General features: G+C 29.9%; 1 protein-coding gene across 2 annotated transcripts in view; it reads right to left on the bottom strand.

Moving 5' to 3' along the window:
• LOC107452816 (apoptosis-resistant E3 ubiquitin protein ligase 1) overlaps positions 1–19,755 on the bottom strand; it is a 70,683-nt gene that overhangs the window by 24,556 nt on the left and 26,372 nt on the right. The window contains exons 1-4 of one of the 2 annotated variants that reach the window (XM_071184964.2): positions 6,431–6,805; positions 5,139–5,341; positions 2,920–3,134; positions 316–553 (exon numbers count right to left, since the gene is read on the bottom strand). In XM_071184964.2, the coding sequence (XP_071041065.2) occupies positions 316–553; positions 2,920–3,090 (409 nt within the window). In that variant the 5' untranslated portion in view covers positions 3,091–3,134; positions 5,139–5,341; positions 6,431–6,805. Of the gene's footprint in view, positions 1–315; positions 554–2,919; positions 3,135–5,138; positions 5,342–6,430; positions 6,806–19,755 lie in introns of those variants that run through there. The other variant, XM_016069401.5, reaches the window with a different exon arrangement.

Raw genomic sequence — 19,755 nt, 5'->3', positions numbered from 1 at the left:
GAACAAACTCGCGAAATATGTTAAAAGTGAGATAAACATTAAGGAGTACAAACTTTCAATTGCTCTGCCCCTCATATTTTAAGGGTCAGGTCAAAAAAGGCTTATTTATTCAGAGAAAGAGCGTATTTGAGTCAGATTTTATAACTTAAAATTTAAATATTTTCTACAGAAATTAATGAGCATATTAGAATTAAGAGCCATGAAAACTGAGTTCTAGTTTGTGAAAATTCTATTATTAGATAAAAAGTTATTCAGGGTCTTCTCTTTGTTATTGCAAAGGTATAAACAAACAATTAAAACAGCCAAAATAAATACCTGGTATAAACTCTTTTTTAAAAGGACTTCCTCGAATGTGGGTCATACAGATAAGGACACAAATTTGATATTCTCCAGAACGTCTCACCGTGAAATGTACTTTAGCCTTATTAGCATCTGAAATTTGTGGTCCACCATATTCAATACTACAAGCTATCTTGTATGTTCCCTGAGTAACTTCGATGAGAATGTTATCTTCATTACAAATAGGATATGCTTGGCCATTTCTCTGATAAAACTAGAAATACATAAAAAAATATATGTGCAAAGCCACCTTGAATAAATATTGGTTTAATGATCAGATTTTCACATACTAGGACTCAATCTTAATGGTTCGAGAGGAGACCACAAATATAATAAATAGTTACTGCAGACATTTTAAATTACAAAATCAGACACAAAAACGTACTTTCTCTGCACAAAAGTAATTTTTTTAAAAGTAGATCTGGATTTCTAAAACTCCAAAAATATGGGCTGGCCGAAATCTGGGAAATATGGTCCCAATAGTTTGGTCAGGAGAGCGATCCAAAGTTTGAACACCTTAATATTAATTTTACTTTTTGCGTACTTCGTCACCTCTCGAGAAATTTTGAAGCGAATTGAAATTTTTTTATACACAATTATAAAATCTGTTTATCCAAAGATAATCCCACAAATTAAAAATATTTTTTAACAATTATTTTGATTTAATAATTGTAAAAAAAAATTTGAATTTTAAGGTATACAAATTTTTACAATTTTAAAAAATGTAAATTAACTTTTTTTAAATTCAATTTCACAGTAACTACATGATCAATTTCGTTCAAATTTTGTATTTTGCCATAGAAAATTACATTCTTTAAAATGGTATGAAAATTTGTATACCTTACAAATCAAAATGTTTTAAGTAAGACTATTAAATGTAAGACTATTATAAAATAAAATAATAAAAATTTATTAGAAATTAGTTTTTGCATAGATAAGATTATATATATACATAAATCTGCTTATCTTTGGATAAACGAAATTTATAAATGTGTGCAAAAGTTTTCCCCTTCGCTTAAAAAGTTCGCGAGATATGGCGAAAGTCGTAAAAAATAAAATTAATATTAAGGCTTCCAAAACTTTGGACAGCTCTCCTGACCAAACTACTAGAATCATGGAGATCAGAAATTCAAATCCATCGAAAATAAGGTATGTTTATTCAGAGAAAACGTTTTTTTGTCTGATTTCGTAACTTAAAATATTGTCTGCACTAATTAATTAGAATATTTGAGGTTACATCCTTGATCCTTTAAGAGTACTAGAACTTAACAAACCGATCATTAGAACAAAACCGAGTACATGCAATATATGTGCTTGTAAAATCTGTGGAATCAAAAATCCTTTGGTTAGTCGCTGAGTAGTGCCATGGGTACAGGGATCTGGAGAAAATTTCCCCCCTCTTCAGATCTAGAAGTGGCATCATGAATGGGAGCTGTTGCCATCTATTGGAGGTTCTGAGTTAAGTCACACTTTCACCCATGCTCTTGTCAAAAAACTTAACTCTTAAAACTCTTGTCACTTTTCTGCCTTAATTAGACTTACATGCTTGGTTTGTCTAAGTGTCACAAGAAACAACATCATACATACCCAGCCAGATATATAAATATTTAATTAGAAATACCATTAACCACTGATTAAGTGTCCCTCAAATTTACGACAAAAATTGCCAAGATGCCAATTGAGGCAGATAAATAGGGAAAAAAGAAAATGCATTATACTTAATATTTAAAATTATTGAAATTAATGATGTAAAAATAATAATTCATAAAACAAAATGAGTTTATTCTTTTTTTTCCTTCTAACCATGCTTACTTTTATTAAAAGAATGTTTACTCCAATTGCTGTGCATAAGAAAACAATTTAAATAAAATTGAAACTGCTATATGGAAGCAAACAAAAGAATCGTTTTTTCAAAGTTACATATTCATGTGAATAAGAATCCCGATAATAGCGGATTAAAGGGCAGTTTCAAATATTCAGAATGGCGTGCAGAAATTGCATGCACATAAGCGTTTCGTTAATGGAATTAGCGAAAGTTTCAAAATTAAAATGTTAGATAGCAGAATTTTGTTGGATTATGTTTTTGATAAACCAAAGTATGAGAACTCATGGTCTTGAGAAACGCGGAATTTCACGATATTCGAAGAAAAATCATTTGCTTAGCTTCCAATTTTCAGACCCAGAAAATGGAACGAAAATAGCGGAATTCCGGAATACACTCACCTCTGATATTGAAGGGCGTATATTTGCTGAGAATACTTTAATTCTGATAGTAATACATATTTGTTAATTCAATAATACTTCCTCAATGTTTATTCATGTTTAAAACTTCTTCTTATTAATACTTCTGATTTATAAAAATAAAAGTATTGATGCAGATATAATTTTGCTAATATAATTTTTTCGACAGAAAAACATAAAACAAACATTAATATGTTTTTATTAATATGTATTCGAAAGGTGTTTGTTTAAAATTCATTTCGGCATGTATTTTATTGTAGACTAATATGCCTGGGAGGTCATGTAAAATTTCTGAGACCGTATTGAGATTTGAGGTAAAAAACAGGGAAAAGGAATTACTTTAACAGTGAAGCTCATAGTATTTCCCACAGACTGAGGTTCCTTCCAATCAAAGACAACTTTGCAGCTGGATGGTGAAAGATATCTACCAGTTACATATGAAAGGAATCCAAGCTTTGAAGATGTCACTTGTGGATGGATTAATCTAGGCTGGGACATGGTCAACACCATGCCTGAAAAGAGAGCTATGCAAAGGGACAAGATGAATGTGCCAACTGAAAAGAAAGAATGCTATCAATGAACACATTTTTTACAAGAAACTTTCTATAAGTATTGAAATCTAAATCAAAGTATTATTATGTAAAAGAAAAAGGTAAGATAACTCAGCTTAACTTAATGCAAGTTCAATGCAAGAAAAAGGGAAAAAAATTCCATTAATCATAAGATTCATAAGTACGAAATAATAGAGTCATAAGATATCCAAATGAAGAAAAAAAACACGCCTTTTTAAGCACAAAACAATAATTAGAGCAATAAAAAATATTAATAATAATTATATAATACTAATTAGTTATATAACATATCCAAAATGTAGTCTTGTTGCATAATCTAATTTTTTCCATTAAAAAAACTAACATAATTTACTAAAAGGCTATTCCACAGCGTTTGTTACATTTGCAGAGATGCCAACTGCTCCGGACATGCCAAAATAATAATAATAAAAACGGTAAATAACTACAAAGTAAATTTTGCAAATATTTGACTATTTTTGCTTACTTTTTAAAAGGTATAGCATGACATAAGTACAATAAAGTGGTGAATTAGATAAGCCTACGAATTATTTATAAATAGTGGTGGATAAAAATCTACTAAATTGAATTTTCTAAACCAAGAATCACAATTGATAAACTACCACGTTAAAATATATATTTGCTGTCCGGAGCAAGTAATTTTTGGTTACCAAATGTAAAACAAACAATAAAAGCAATAACATTCAATTTTTTTCCATACCCCTTCCTCAATATAAGAAAAAATATATAGTTTATAAAGTTTTAGGTCATTAAATGTGAAATAAGAGGAATGATCTAAAAACTTACTAAAAGAAAATCTATAAGCTCTGAAACTCATGATATTTAAAAAAAATAACATGAAATAATGCTAAAATTGATATAAAACAATGTAACACTACAGAAAAAAAAAAAGAATTATAAATGCATAATATAAACATGAGTAATAAAATATGTAGATGATCAGTTTAATTATTTAATAATTAGGCAAGAAATTACTCTTTAACCACCTAAAATTAACTGAAATAAATATTAATTAGGTTTCAAACATCAAAATAACAACCAAGATTAAAAAAAATATTTAATAAAGTTTAAACTTAATTTAACACAAAATGTTTAGTGATATGAAAAAAAAAAAATTTAGTTGAATTATAAACAGACAAATACAAATAATGATAATAATAACAATAAATTATTAGAGGGAAACATTAAATTTAGAAACTAAAAATGTTAGGAAAAGGGAATTTATAAGAGAAAGCTTTAAATAACCACTCACTTGTTTTTCAAACATATGATTGATTATTTGCAATTAAACAAAAATGTAACTTTTTTTAAGTATTGCATGCCCTATATGCGTTCATTAGTCAGTATTTAATATGGTAAAAATATTTGTTACTCTTTTTGACAAAATAAGTTAAGGTCATATGGATTTAAAGTTTAAATAAGAAAAGTTGAAATGAAACAGAAGTTAAAATTATTTTAACTTAATGAAACAGAAGTTAAAATTGTTTTAACGAAATCAGAGAAAATGATAATACATATATGTACATATTTATTATTTGCATTTCACAACCTAAAGATAACAAAAATAAATAAATAAAATAAATAATTTAAATGTTTTTTTAAATTAAAATTTTTATAAAAAGTTACCATAATTTAATATTAATACAATAATACAGAGAGTTAAATTTCCCTTCTTTACTTTCTCAGTGCGCATAAGTAAATGAAGAGATAAAATATATGAATCATAATGATATATGAAAAACAGAGAGAAAGCTTTAATTTCAGACATCAAAATAAAGCAACGATTACACAATTAACTAATTTAAACTATTTCATTTTAACAAAGTTTTGATCAAACTGTGAGAATATCTCATACTTTCTGCTAAAATTAGCAAGTATATTTCACACTAATTTACAGTGCCCTGAAATATGTGTTGATACAAAAATGCAATAGTAGATGATAAAGAATGAAAATGTAAAACAAATCACCTGTAGTCCATGGTCGGTTTGCATTTTCCTCTATTTCTTGCCATAATTTTTTGTTGAGAAGTGCGATCTCATCAGGTGAAAATGAAAGGGTCCTACTAGCTTTAAGGAATGTGTTGAATTCTGCACTATTTAGTCTGTATTTTAATTCTGTTATGTCAACATTCTGCAAAAGCTTGATACTATTGATGCCTTGAGCATTAAATCTAAAAAAAAATATTATAAACATTGTAAATTTTCCACAAAAAATATTCTTCAAAAAATGTAGGCATTACTTAAAGTGTTTTTTTTTTAATGAATAAAACAATAAATGAAAACAATTTCTAAAAAAAAGTATCTTTTAAAAATAGGTAGTTCATAAAAAAGTTTCAAAACAATTAGGTATTTTTTCAATAAATAAATAAAAATAAATAAATATGTTTCAAATTTCATAAAAGACTCATTTTTTAAAATAAATGAAATAAAAAAAAACAACAATTATATTCATAAAAATAATGAAAAATATATAATGAGCTTATTCTCTTAAAGTATAATTTTTCTTATTCATTTTGCAAAATAGAATAATTCACGAAGAGAAAATTTAAATTTTAAATTGCGAGTTTTACAGTTAATTAATTCTTAAAATTTTTTATTTTCTACTGTTTTTTGTTGTTGTTAAATAATAAAACAACTAATGAAATGAAAGCGAAGCAATAATTAATTATTTTAAATTATCCATTAAAATAATTTAACTATGATTTTTATCAACAAAAGGCTATTAAAATTAAAAATTGAGATTTTTTTTACAATTAATTAATTTTTAAAAACGCCTATTACACTACAGTTTTTTGTTAAAATAAAATAAAATAAATATAATTTAAATAATAACATAAAGTAAAAATTATCTAACAAAAATACTGCTTATTTCTTTTGAAAAAGAAACAGAAATAAACAAACGAAAAAAATAATAATGAGACCTCTATTAAAATAACAACTTACTATATTAAACTAGTATTTTTATTAATTATTTTTCTAAGTAAAATCATTCACAAAGAGAAAATACAAGTTTTCAATTGAGATTTTTACTATTTTTAAAAATTTCTATTATACTACAGTTATTTATTAAGTAATTAAGATATAAATAAAACAACACATAAGTAAGATAAAATTAACAAAAAACTAATCATCTTTCAAAAAAAAATTCTTTATTAAATAAAACAATAAGATATCCATCAAAATTAAATTTTTTAAAATTAAATGAAATAAAACAATAAGATATCCATTAAAATAACAACAAATGTTATAATGACACTTACTTCTTTGCACCACTATTTTTATTGATTTAATTTTTTTTTGAAGCAGAATCTTTCACAAATATAAAATTTAATATTTTAAACAGAAATTTTCTTAATCCTGCTAAATAATATGATCATGTGATGGTTCGATTTAATCCAGGCTCTTTCTATTAAAAAAAAATAATCACAACTCTATTTCAAAAGAAAATAACCTTCTTCTATTTTAAAATAAAGAAGGTAAGATTAAAAAGCAAAATTAAAGGGCGCCTATTAAATGAAAATAAATACTAATTGGGTTCTAGAAAATATTCTAAAAAGGGACCCCCTATGAGGAATGAATAGATTCCGCAATGTTTACATGAGTCCAGTTGGAGCAGCTGCAATGGAGAATATCTCAAAATCGATACGGACACGTTGGCTTAGAAACGACGTTTGGCTTCACATCTCTTTTTCTGGCGTCTCATAAAAATTCATTATTAGATCCATTTTCCAATAGCGCTCACTCAATGGAACGTAGATCAATGGTTAAGCAACCAGAAATCACGAGATTAAAGTTGGCTGAAATATTTTTTTTTAGAATTGAATAGCACAGCGCATGTTAGGAAATATAATGGTCTTGTTTTTGCCTAGTTAACCCTTTTTTACATAAATTATTTCCGAGTTATAAAAATAAAATGATTTAAAAACAACATAAAGAATGTTCTAACTAAATCAAAAACAACATGATTTATTTTCTTTATAAATTAATAAAAAAATTTAGCAAGTCATAAAAAAAGAATCTTTTTGTTATCTCATTTTCAACAATTTCTTAAAAAAAAAAAAAAAAAAATGTTTATTGGTAAGTTTTGCCAATAAAAGTTTTTCCTAGACAGGGTGCGTAGCCAAATCTTTTAACAAAAAATAAGCACCTTTTAAGTACTTTTCAAGCACTCAAAAAATATATTAAGCACTATATACATTAACAAAAGGCAAAATAATTTTCAAAGATTTTACATGATCATGATAAAATAATTAGTTTCTAAAAAAGAACTCCTTTCTTGATTACATTAGCCATATAAGAATGATCAAGAGATTTTTTGGTTCGATATCAGAGGGTGGAAAATGAAGCCTGAAATTTAGAATATCTCGCAAAATGAAGCAGAGTTGCACATGAGAGTGCAAGAATCTCAGTAGACGCACGTGCGGACTCCCAAGTATTTCATCAAACATGCAACATGATTGGTGTATCATACGTTACGGACCGTCGGAATGGATTGTGGATGAATGAATTATTAAAAAGTTGAATAGAACTATGTGAAAACTTCGCATTTGCATAACACACAGGGAAAATCGACAAAAATTAAGGAAAGGGAAAATTAAGCACTTTTTAAAAACACCTCATGAAAAAAGCACCTTTAAGGGCTTTTAAAATACGAAAATAAGCACCTTTAAGCACGTTTTAACAACACGACGCACCATGCTATAGGAGGTAAAAGAGTTTTACATATCTTGGAAGTGCAATTAACAACAAAGAAGGAACTGATGGAGATATACTAAATAGATTATATAAAGCCCAACTCAGTTACACTATTCTCAATAAATTTTGGAAAAGCAAAAATGTAAAAAATTTAACAGAAATTAGAATTTTTAATACTAATGTCAAATCTGTCCTACTCTATGGATCTAAGACATGACACTGCCAGTGTTGCCAGATTGGGCTACAAGTAGCGGATTGGGCTACTTTTAAAAGTCCCCGCTACTGAAAATTGAATTTTCGCTACTTGCTACTTTTTGGGCTACTTATTATTTTTCGAACGCTACAAATCTTAACAAATCTTTTTTTCCTTTCTGAAATATATATATTTTTTAATTTTTTCCCTTCCCATTATAAAATGATTCTGAAAGTTTGCAGCTTCTTTACCATTTTTAAAAAAGGACATTTTTGTTGCTGTTGAAAACGTTCTCGCTTCAGTTTTGGATTCTTATTGATGTGTTTTACTGATGGAGTCTATAATCTTTCCATGTTTATGTTTCAAATCGTAGACTCGGGAAATCGCAAAGATATATATGGAAAAATGCACGGAGAGTATGATGGGGAAAATGTTTTTTAACTCCAACTAATATTAATCGTTTATCTTCTGGAGAAAAAAAAATCACGTTACTCGCTTTGAAACTCAGAAAAATTAAATCCAAAGTCATTTGACCTGATGAATGAAAATAGTTATTGTGAATGACAATGAGTTTCCAAAAAAATATCGTACTGTTAAATGCTTTTTAGAGAATTCATTTCACTTTTGTAAATCAACACAGTTGCACGAAAAATAGGAAAATTTTTGTATCTCTCTAGAGCAGGGATGGGCAAACTACGGCCCGCGGGCCAACTGTGGCCCGCCGGAAGGTTTTATCCGGCCCGCGGATATAATTTTAATTTGCCGATCAGTGGCAATATACATAAACAATATACATCCATTTTCTTGTCAACTATTTAAAATTATTTCTGTTTTTCCTTTTTTAACAAAGTACTGATGACCTTTTTACTTTCTCTATTTTTGTTCTACAAAACATAAATTGATGGAAATAGTTAGTACAGACAGCTGCAATTGGTAAAATGTTGAAAGCAGAAGTTCTTCATAGAATAGTCTTAGATTGGCTCTAACTAGCGTTTGTCTTTCTCGAGGAATCTAATATAGGTAAATTGTACTTCACATTTGGCAGACAACGCATTTTAAGATCCAACGAGCGGACAATCTAACAATCATCTGAAGCAGTTGTTTCTAAATATGCCAAAGTTTTACAAATCATTACCAAAAGCTAGTTTCCAAAATTTAATATTTTATTCCCAGAAAATCAGCTCTATGTTTGCTTAATCTTATATATGTGAACAAGAGTTTTCAACTTTGAACCTTAGAAAGAATAATTTCAGAAGTGGACTAACAGAAAAGGATTTAGCCTTGTTCCGTAAAATAGGCACATCTCGCTTCGAACCTTAATATAAGGAACTTTTAAAAACGAAATCGCAATTTCATTCATCTCACTAAATATTTAAATACTTGTATATCGCTTTTTTATTTAAATTTTGAAAGTTTTATTTGTCCCACCAAACATTTTTTTTCTCGATTTTTGGCCCTCGACCAAAAAAGTTTGCCCATCCCTGCTCTAGAGCTTAGTTTTGCCCGTTGTAAATGATGAAATTATTTTTTTTTAAAGGAAGGTATAATATGTATTGCTATGGTTAAAGTTATTATTTTTCACCTCATTTTGCCAAATATGCAATAAATAAATGAAACAAATAAAAATTAAGTTTTGGATAGTTATCATATTAAAATAAAATTCGTATTACCAAACACAAATGATAATCAGAATTGGCATCAAGGAGAACGACATGAAGAAATATTTCATAGATGGCCAAGGCCCACCCAATGATGACGATGAAACGCAAAAGATGAATTTTGTTTTTAAAACAAAAATATATACTATTAAATTTCAAATAATAATTAACTATAACAATGAAATTATGAATAAAAATGATTAAGTTAATTGAAACATAATGCACTTAGGGATCAGGAAAACTGAATAACGACAATTTTTTTAATTCGAAAATGTCAACATTTTAAACCTTTCGAAACATTTATAGTAATTGCAAAATAACTAGGAAAGATAATCACTTTAAATGATAAACACGGTAATGTATATGCTGCGTGTTATAAAAGGAGTTTAGAAAATTATTAAAGCTACTACAGTGAAACTATCGTAAACTGATCAGAAGTGGAATTACAATTTGATGGTTTTATCAGAGAAGTCATCTTATAAAAATGATAATAAATTGTTTTTACCAGTTTTGCACTTGATCATCAAAATCTTAGATAGGTGATTAACTTATAGAGATGGTCAACTTAACAGGTTTCACTGTGCAAGTAAAGTAAGCACAGCAACTAAGGCGAGCTGCGAGAAAAGAAAATATTTACGAGCATTTAGTGCAAATCTATCTTTTTATCATTGTTTTTTTTTTTTTTAACTTTACAACAGATGTTACGGCTACTATAAATGAAAAAAAAATTAGTTAAAAATATTTGTTACTTCGTAGACGCTTTAAAATACTGTTTCATACGTGGTCCAAATCAAAATATTCATTTGTTCACAAATTTACTATCAAAACTATTCTCAATCGAGTTTGTAACAATTAGTGATGCTGTTACAAAGAAAAGCAAAGTCATATTTCTCATCTGTGAGCTGAATGTTTGTGCTTTGTATTGTTTCGAACTTCAGAGCAGAAATGATTAAATAAATTATTTTGCTTATCAAAAAAAGATTTTTTGCCTTTTATTTTTAAATACACACAGATGTAGGCCCATGAAGTTGAACTTTTCTGAATTTCTTGTTGGAGATTGGGTCCTAGTTAGGTCTTATTTTTAATTTCCTCGAAACATGAGATAATTTTTATTAAAAAAAAAAATTAGCTAGTGAGAACATTTTTATGTGCGAGTAATTAAGGTTCTTGAGGTTGGGGAACGAAGCGAGCTGAGGTCGAAACCTCTTAGTATTCTTATGCAGCTCAAAGACCGCACCAACATTAAAATATCGAAGACAGTTCCGACTGATTTTTACACATAAAAAAGCTGGAAAAAAACGAGCTAGTCAATGTTATTATAATTTTAGTGTTTTCTGGCAAACGGCGCTGTTTTACAGAAATATAGCCAAATAAATTAGTGCAGTAAATAAATTTATATTTATATATATATATATATATATATATATATATATATATATATATATATATATATATATATATATATATATATATATATATATATATATATATATATATATATATATGATTTATTTTTGGGCTACAAAATGTTCGAATCCGCTACTTTTGGAGCTCCCATTCGCTACTTTTTAATCTTAAGTTCTGGCAACACTGGACACTGCAATAAAAATAACAAATAAATAACAAAACAAAAACCTTCAAGAATTTATTAACAACAGTTTTAGAAGAATCTTACGTATCAAGTGATTCCATAAAATTTGTAACGCAGAAATTTTTAGAAAAGCAAAACAGAAACCAATTGAACTGGAAATTAAAAAATATAAATGAAAATGGATTGGTCTTGTTTCTACGTAAAAATTTAAGTAAAACAAGTATTTGATTGGAACCCCCAAGGCAATAGAAATTTTATTTTATATCCGTCGTTGAACAGCCGACTCAATTTTGGGTTTACGACTACTGATGTTCAACTCCGTAGCCTTGTAATTTTGAACCAATCCAGAAGACAAGGAAACTCCTGGATCAGTACCCCCAGAGGTATTGATTTGACATGTTGAAAAAAATTTTTTTTCAACATGTCAAAGTACAAATAAATTATGACAGGATAATTCAGGATTAAGCTGTGGTGAAGCATTCGTGCTCGCAGTTGAATGTTTTAAAAACCTCTTTTCAGCATTTGAAACTTCATGGTTTACACTAGGTTTAACTGAACTCACTTTTCTCTAAACTTTGAATTTTTAAATACCAATGGAGGTGAAACAGAATTTTACATTAAAAGTTTCTTTCGGGGTTTAACGTAGTCTTAAAGGCGGTATTTACGGAACACCCTGCGTTTTAAATTAGATGCTGTTGTTGTTAATTTACGACGCACTAGAGCTGCACAATGGGCTATTGGCGACTGTCTGGGAAACATCCCTGAGGATGATCCGAAGACATGCCATCACAATTTTGATCCTCTGCAGAGGGCATGGCACCCCCGCTTCGGTAGTCCAACGACCTGCACGCGAAGTCGAGCACTTTACGGTAGCACAGTTTAACGAGGACCAATACCGCACACCCTCTGTCCCTACGCAGACTGATCCAAGTGGTCACCCACCCGCACACTGACCGTAGCCAGTGATGCTTGACTTCGGTGATCTGCTGGGAACCGTGTCTTAACGATCAGTCCACTGCGGGACCATATTTTAATTGAAAATAGACTTTTTATTATTAATCCTAAAGTATTTGTAAAAACACTTTCTTTCCAAGTCAAAACATGTCGCAGTTATACCATTAGGTTACAAGCTAAAGCAATCTTTCTTATTTCAACACTTAATGTATTTGCGAATTGTATCAATAAAATTTTCTCATTAAGATTTTGTCCGCCAATTTTTACAATTTCTCAACGAACGATCCTTTTAAATTGTGTTTAAAAGGGCGGGGGGTTCACGTTTGGAGTGGCATACGTTTTGGGGTGATTTGCGCAAGCATTTTTTGGGGCATTTTAGACTATCTACTAGTAATTTTTTTTTTTTTTTTTTAAATCCTACGGCACGATAGCAAGGTTTGCCAAAGTGGGCCCGGACCGGAAAAACCACACTCAGGTTTGTACGGGTGCACCCACTTAAAAAAAAACTACTTTTTTGCAAGTTCCCCCCCCCTTAAATTCGCGAATAATTACGTTTTTTTTTATTTTAAAAAATTCATTATTTATTTATAGCTATAATTCTCACTTCAAAAGCAAACGAATTGTTATTGTCATTTAAACAGACTTTCAAATAATGAAAGCAAAATCATCTTCGTGATTTAGCTAAACTAGGCATAAATTGAAATGCATTCAACTCCCCTAGCAGCGAAATAACCTGGGCCCTCAATGCACCAATATTCACGAATCTTAGCTCAATAAGGGTTCAAAGGGACTACATTTTTCCGATATGGGCCCTATATAGAATTGTCCGATTCTGACCCGATATTTTCTAATCATTATTCAGTCATAATAAGCTCTATCTTGACACTGCATAGAGCCAATATTAAAAAAATCTAGACATCCCACTATTAATCCTTTGGAGCATGTTCATATAAGACAGATATTGAGCCAATTTTGAGCTCAACCAAGGTGTAACTGTTGCTAGGGTTGTTTTGAGAACATACTTAATGTGGGTTTGACTAATATCAATTATTATTATTATGTTTTTATTAAGTCAATTTTCATCACAAAACATTGAGTTTCGATGTGAAATCAATTTTGCAGTTGCATGATATCTAAGCAGATTTTAGTGATTTGAATTACAATTAAAATCAATTTACTTCAGTAATAAAAAAAATGACAGCTTCATGAAGAAAATAAATTATGGCTTGAAAAAGTTATTAAATTTCCTTAAGGTCAAATCTAATACACGATTTATATATTATTATAAAAAAAAAAACTTTCTACATTTTAATTATATATATGATACCACTTACTTTTAATTTTTTTAAAATCGCATTGAAATAAAATAAGGTTTTAGACATTTTTAGAGTTATACAGTTAAAAGCGGAAACAATGATTCACTATTTTTCATTAATAAAAAAAGAAGTTTAGGGGAAAAAAAAAACATTGAAAAGTTAAGAAAAAGAATCACATATTTTTTTTCTTCACTTTGCTGACAGACATGCACCAGATTCTTAGCTTACAGCCACTCTTTCTAAATATTTAAGTCGAATCATTTTCCCTTTACAATATATAAAATAGTCCATTAGGAATTTAAAAAAATTTCTTCAAAAAAGTAGAATTAGAATCATGTATAAAATTTTGCTTAATTATGTTCTGTATACAAATACAGTTCCAACCAATCTCTAATCCTTCTCAACTTTTTTTTACTTCGGTTTTTTATAGATTTTTTTTTTATCCCGCTTAGTTTAATACCATTTAAAGTAATTATGATGAACACTAAATATTTTTATTTTCGAAATTTATATTTTTGCCATGTGCAAATCCAATTCGGGAAAATACGTGGCTAAAAAATTTTATAAGTAACCAACAACCTCCTCCAAACTTCAATTAATATTTTTCATTATATATATCATTATTTATAGTATAAAATGTAAAAATGTTTGAAAAAATTTATAATTTTTAGACAATTATGTTTCATTTACTGGCACTTCACGAGTGCAATACATACACAAAATGTTTCGTTTTTCTATATAGCATATAATGATACAGGTCTAAAACTGTTTCTCATTGTTAGATACTTTTTACCAACGAAAAAAATTCTTTATGAATACCACAAACTAATTTTGAGCATCCAATAGCATTAAAGATTTTTTCGTACTACTTGACATTTTGCTGACTTCTATACAGTAACTGAGGAAGAATCTCAAGAATGGAGGGAGGGGACTCTTTTCTATCGCTGTATATATATACAAGGGGTGATCAAATGAAAAGGTACGAAACGACATGGTGGGTACAAATGTACACTTTATTCATCCCACTGATGAACAAGCCGCAGGATTCCTTGTTCCCTGAATTCCTGTGGCCGTGACGAGACCCAGTAATTCACAGCATCCTTGAGTCCGAGTTGAAGAGCTTCCCTTTCAGGCGTTTCTTCAGTGGACCAAACACATGGAAATCGCAGGGCGACATGTCCGCACTGTAGAGCGGATGGTCCAACGTCTCCCACTTGGACTTGGCCAGTTCCATGTGTGTGACTCTGGAGACGTGTGGACGGGCGTTATCATGGAGCAGAACCACACCCTCCGTGAGCAGCCCCGGTCTTTTGTTCCTGATGGACCTGCGGAGGCGTCAGAGTGTCTCACAGTATACATCGGAGTTGATGGTTTTTCTGTGCTCGAGGAAATCGGATAACACCTCGCTGTTCCTCAATCGTCGAATTTTGCAAAGCGAACACCATCCTGTCCTCATACGGACTGTCGCATCATTTGGACGCCGCTTTTGATAAGAGCATCTGCTCTTTCCTGCTCATGCGGGCACCCGTGCATGCTCCGATCTCAGTCAGAGACTCCAATCGCATCCCGAGATGTCTCGCTGCGTTCTCCCATAGCGGAATATGCAAATATTTAACTGTTACGTTTTTACGTCGTTTCGTACCTTTTCATTTGATCACCCCTTGTGTATATATATATATATATATATATATATATATATATATATATATATATATATATATATATATATATATATATATATATATATATATATATATATATATATATATATATATATATATATATATATACTCTATAACAAAAAAATCGACGCACCACGAAGCAATAATCCGATTGCTTTGAAATTTCGTATGCACGAATGTTCTGAACAGATATGGCTGGACTGATGCCGACTTGGGGACGTATAGTCTTTAGCGACGAATCCCGCTTCCAACTGTGTCCTGACGATCATCGAAGACGTGTTTGGAGACGCACAGGGCAGAGGGTGGATCCTGCCTTCACTATTGCAACAAGGCATTATGGTCTGGGGTGCCATTTTCTTTGACAGCCGGACCCCTTTAGTCGTCATTAGAGGTACACTTACTGCACAGTGGTACGTCGACGACATCGTAAGACCTGGTTTGCTACCGTTCCTTTTGCAGGGCCCTGGGCTGGTTTTTCAGCAGGACATTGCCAGATCACATACGGCACGTGTTGCTATGGACTGTCTGCAAGTTTGTCAAACTCTTCCTTGGCCTGCCAGATCACCAGATCTCTCTCCCATCGATCATGTCTTGGATATGATGGGAAGGCGATTGCATCTGGCACGGAATGTTGATGACCTCGTTCGACAATTGGATCGAATTGGGCAGGAAATACCGCAAGAGACCATCCGAGAGCTTTATCGGTCTATGCCACGCCTTGTGGCAGCTTTTATCTAGGCCAGAGGCGGGTCAACACCTTATTGAACTTGTTACCGTAACTTTGCAATAAAATATTCAATTGTTCTGAAATTTTAATCATTTACTATTCTGTACATTGTCTTCCTATCCACCAATTTTCGTTTCAATCGAACAACTTCTTCCATGTGCGTCGATTTTTTTTTTGTTATAGAGTGTATATATACACTGGTGTGCAAAACTTAAGCAACAAGTGCGTTTTTTGTCATAACTCTACAAGAAATCATCCGATTGACATGAAATTTGAATATGATGTACATTATTTTGTACTTAAACGATGGTAAAAGAATAATGGCGCAGAAATGAATATAAAGCTTAAAGTAGGGTATGGAACAAAAAGGGCTTTATTTGACATATAGTGGCGTTACACATGATTGCCTGAAGAAGCGTAAGTACAACTGGCAGATGTTCCCTAGTATGGGATATGCCCTCCCAATAGACTCAAAATTTTCTATTTTTTTTAGTTGTAAATTAAATTACATGAATATTGAGTGTCAAATTTTAATTTTAGAAGGGGCTGTATCTCCTTTTTTTTTTTTAGAAAAAGTTAGGGAGCTAAAGCCCCCGTTCCGCGTGGTTCCTTCCTCTATAAACTAAACTAAGCTTTAATCACAAAATGTCATTTCATGCACAACTGGTTTTGAAAATATTACGTTCTTCTCTCCATTTTATGCTTAATTACTTCTGAAGGTTCAATTTTTTTTTTTGAACAGCAAGGGAATGGTTCTGAAAAAATCTAGATTCTCTATGGTCAACTGTTATTTTAATTCGGATTCTGTATTCTCTAAATAGTATTTACAGTTGTTTATCGCAAAGAGAGGAAAATAAATAAATGAAGGAATATTTCTTTTACTTCAAAATGATAATTTTTAATCGATGCCAACACAAAAGTTTTAGCACCCCATAATATACCTACACTAGGGGTGCACAACCTGCGGCCCGCGGGCCAAATGCGGCCCTTCGACTACTGAAGTGCGGCCCGCGAGAGTTTCTAAACACAATTTAAAAAAATTTTAAAAATGGCAATTTTTAATCGCACTTTTAAGTCATCACGTTTTGACGCAATCAATTTTAACAGATTCTTTAGTAAATGTACGTTTAACGCGCTTTCTTTAAGCTGATTTTATCGTAAATATAAATGATTTTTTTTAAACAGTTATTTCCGCTTTTCGACGTGATTTCGAAAATCCCAAATTTTTATTACGACGCGAGTTTCAGATCGCCCATTTAAATAATCACTTTTTGGTGCACTTTATTAGTGACGATTTAATCTTAAATCTAAGTGATTTTTGATATTATTTTTTTTTGCAATTCTTTTTTCTACAATTTATTTCGGCAGTTATTGCTATGCGTTCCCACGTATTATAAAAAATTTCAATTATTCTATTACGACATGCAAATTTTAAATCGTGCATTTGACAAGCTTTATTCGTGCTGAGTTCAGCATAAATATAAGTAATTCCCCCCCCCCCAATTATTTCTATACTTTTCCACATGATTTTGATGATCCCGTTATTTAATTATGATGTTACTAAGACACGTGATTGTTAATCGCACAATTAAATAATCACTTTTTGATACGGTATTTTGGTACAGTTTTATCGTAAATCCTAGTTATTTTTCCTTCTTTTTTTTTCCGCAACGAATATGATTTGGTCGAATGTGGTAATGAATTGTGATTTGGTCAAAAACCAACTATTCGGCAAAAAAATCGACTGAACGCCGTACACTTGGGGCCAAATAGCAAACTCTTTTAGCAGTATAGCAACACTGAAACTAACATTTCAATGCTCAGAATAATATTTCCTGGAGAAACGTATTCCTAAATTAACTCTAAAAAATAAGGCCAATCAAGAACGTTTTTGAAAATGTCGCAAAGCGAAACAAAAGAACATAAAAATCAATCTTAATTTTTGGAAGAAAATTTTTAAGCTTAACATCTCAGTTTTCCAATTACCAGAAAAAGCCAAGAAAAAAGAATTAAGTCAACAGAAATGCTATTAAAAATTACTGTGTTATAATAAAAACGCGTAAAAAAAGTTTTTTTTCTTTAAAGAAAATAAAAAGTTAGAAAAAACGTTCTTAATCTTTTAAATGAAAATCTTACGCTGAAAATCTCAATTTAAATTTTTCTCATTGCCATAATTTCAGAAGAAAAAAAAATTGCTATAAAATAAATTTTATTAGTAACTTTATTTTTTTAAAAAAATGCTGTCATTGTAAAAATGCCTTAAAAAAGAAAAACAGAAAAAAACAAATTTTTCTTTCCTGAAATAAAACTTTAATACTGAAAATCACACTTTTCTATGTTACTGTTTATTTATATTACAGTACAGGGAAAGAGTGATAATAAATTAATAGTATGAGACGTTCTGTTAAAATGCTGGGTTATAATAAAAACAGCAAAAAGTGGAAAAAAATCCTTCCCAATTCTCAAAGTATCGAAAAAAAAATGACAAAATTGACTTATCTGATTATAATTTTTTTTAATTTTTTTAAAAAAAGTAATATCTAAAAATTCAAAAAAAAAAAACTTAGAAAAATATATTTCTAAAAAATGTTCTGCCGAATATTTGACAGATCATTCAACAAACTGAATTTTTCACAGAAGGGCCAAATACTCGTTACATCCCTAATTTAAATGCAATGTTATTGCAACTTGCGAAATTCATAAAATGGAGGAAAACGGGAATTTTTAAACTGCTCACTGTTTGTAGTTAAGATTTCAATTTTTTGTTGCTTAAGTGATCTTTTTCGATTAAAAAAGAAAAAGGTTTACGATAAAAAAAATCTAATAATTAATAAAATGTAATAATAAAGTACATTACAAAATAAGCATTGAATTTTATTTTGAACTATCACAGTTTTGTTTTTATTTTAGGCTTTTGTTTAAAACCTATAAATTTTCTTCAATTAAAATATTTAATTTGAATTTATATTGCTTAATTATGACAAAATTTTTTCCTACTTTCATTCTGTGGGCATTGCAGTTTTTTTTTATTTATTAGAATTTAATTCTAAAATGAATTTTCGTATTGCATGATATGATAAAAAAAAAAACATTTCTTTCTTCAATGTTTTGATAAATCTCTTATTTATATAATCAAAATAGCAAATCTTTTTTTGGTAAAAAAAAAAGTTAAGGTTTTTTTACTTTTGAATGAATTCTAATAATGGAACACCCTTAATTTTTTACAAATATATTACTAAGTTTATTGATAAAAAAAATAGAAAGCGAATGTTTAAATAAACATAACTACATTTGTCATTAACATGTACATGTTTTTTTTAGTACATGTGCGGCCCTTCGTTAGCCAACCTGCTGTGCAAGTGGCCCTTCACTCAAAAAGGTTGTGCACCCCTAACCTACACATACACAAATACAAAATAGCGATATAACATTTAATGTTATTTGATTAAAAACAATGTTTAAAAATCACAAAATTTATACAAGTTTCGGTGACACATTAGCACACTTTCATCAGTAGGATAAGGAGCAGGATCACTTGCATTTATTAGGTTTTAATAGAAATTTTACTATTTGTGATTTTTAAACGCTTTTTTTAATCTAATTTATTTATATCAAAGCATCGCCCTCGTTATTTTATAATTTATGTTATACTTAATTTTGCTCACACTTAAGATTTTTACAGCATGATTATATAGTAAAGGCATGTGCACGGGGAATCCTTTGATGGGCAAGACGGCTATTAACCCAGTGGTTCCCAATTCTTTTCGGC

This window comes from Parasteatoda tepidariorum, chromosome 5 (assembly GCF_982258835.1).
Source record: "Parasteatoda tepidariorum strain Cologne lab strain chromosome 5, Ptep-v5.0, whole genome shotgun sequence".
Taxonomy (NCBI): domain Eukaryota; kingdom Metazoa; phylum Arthropoda; class Arachnida; order Araneae; family Theridiidae; genus Parasteatoda; species Parasteatoda tepidariorum.
This window is presented reverse-complemented; position numbering and strand designations above follow the sequence as displayed.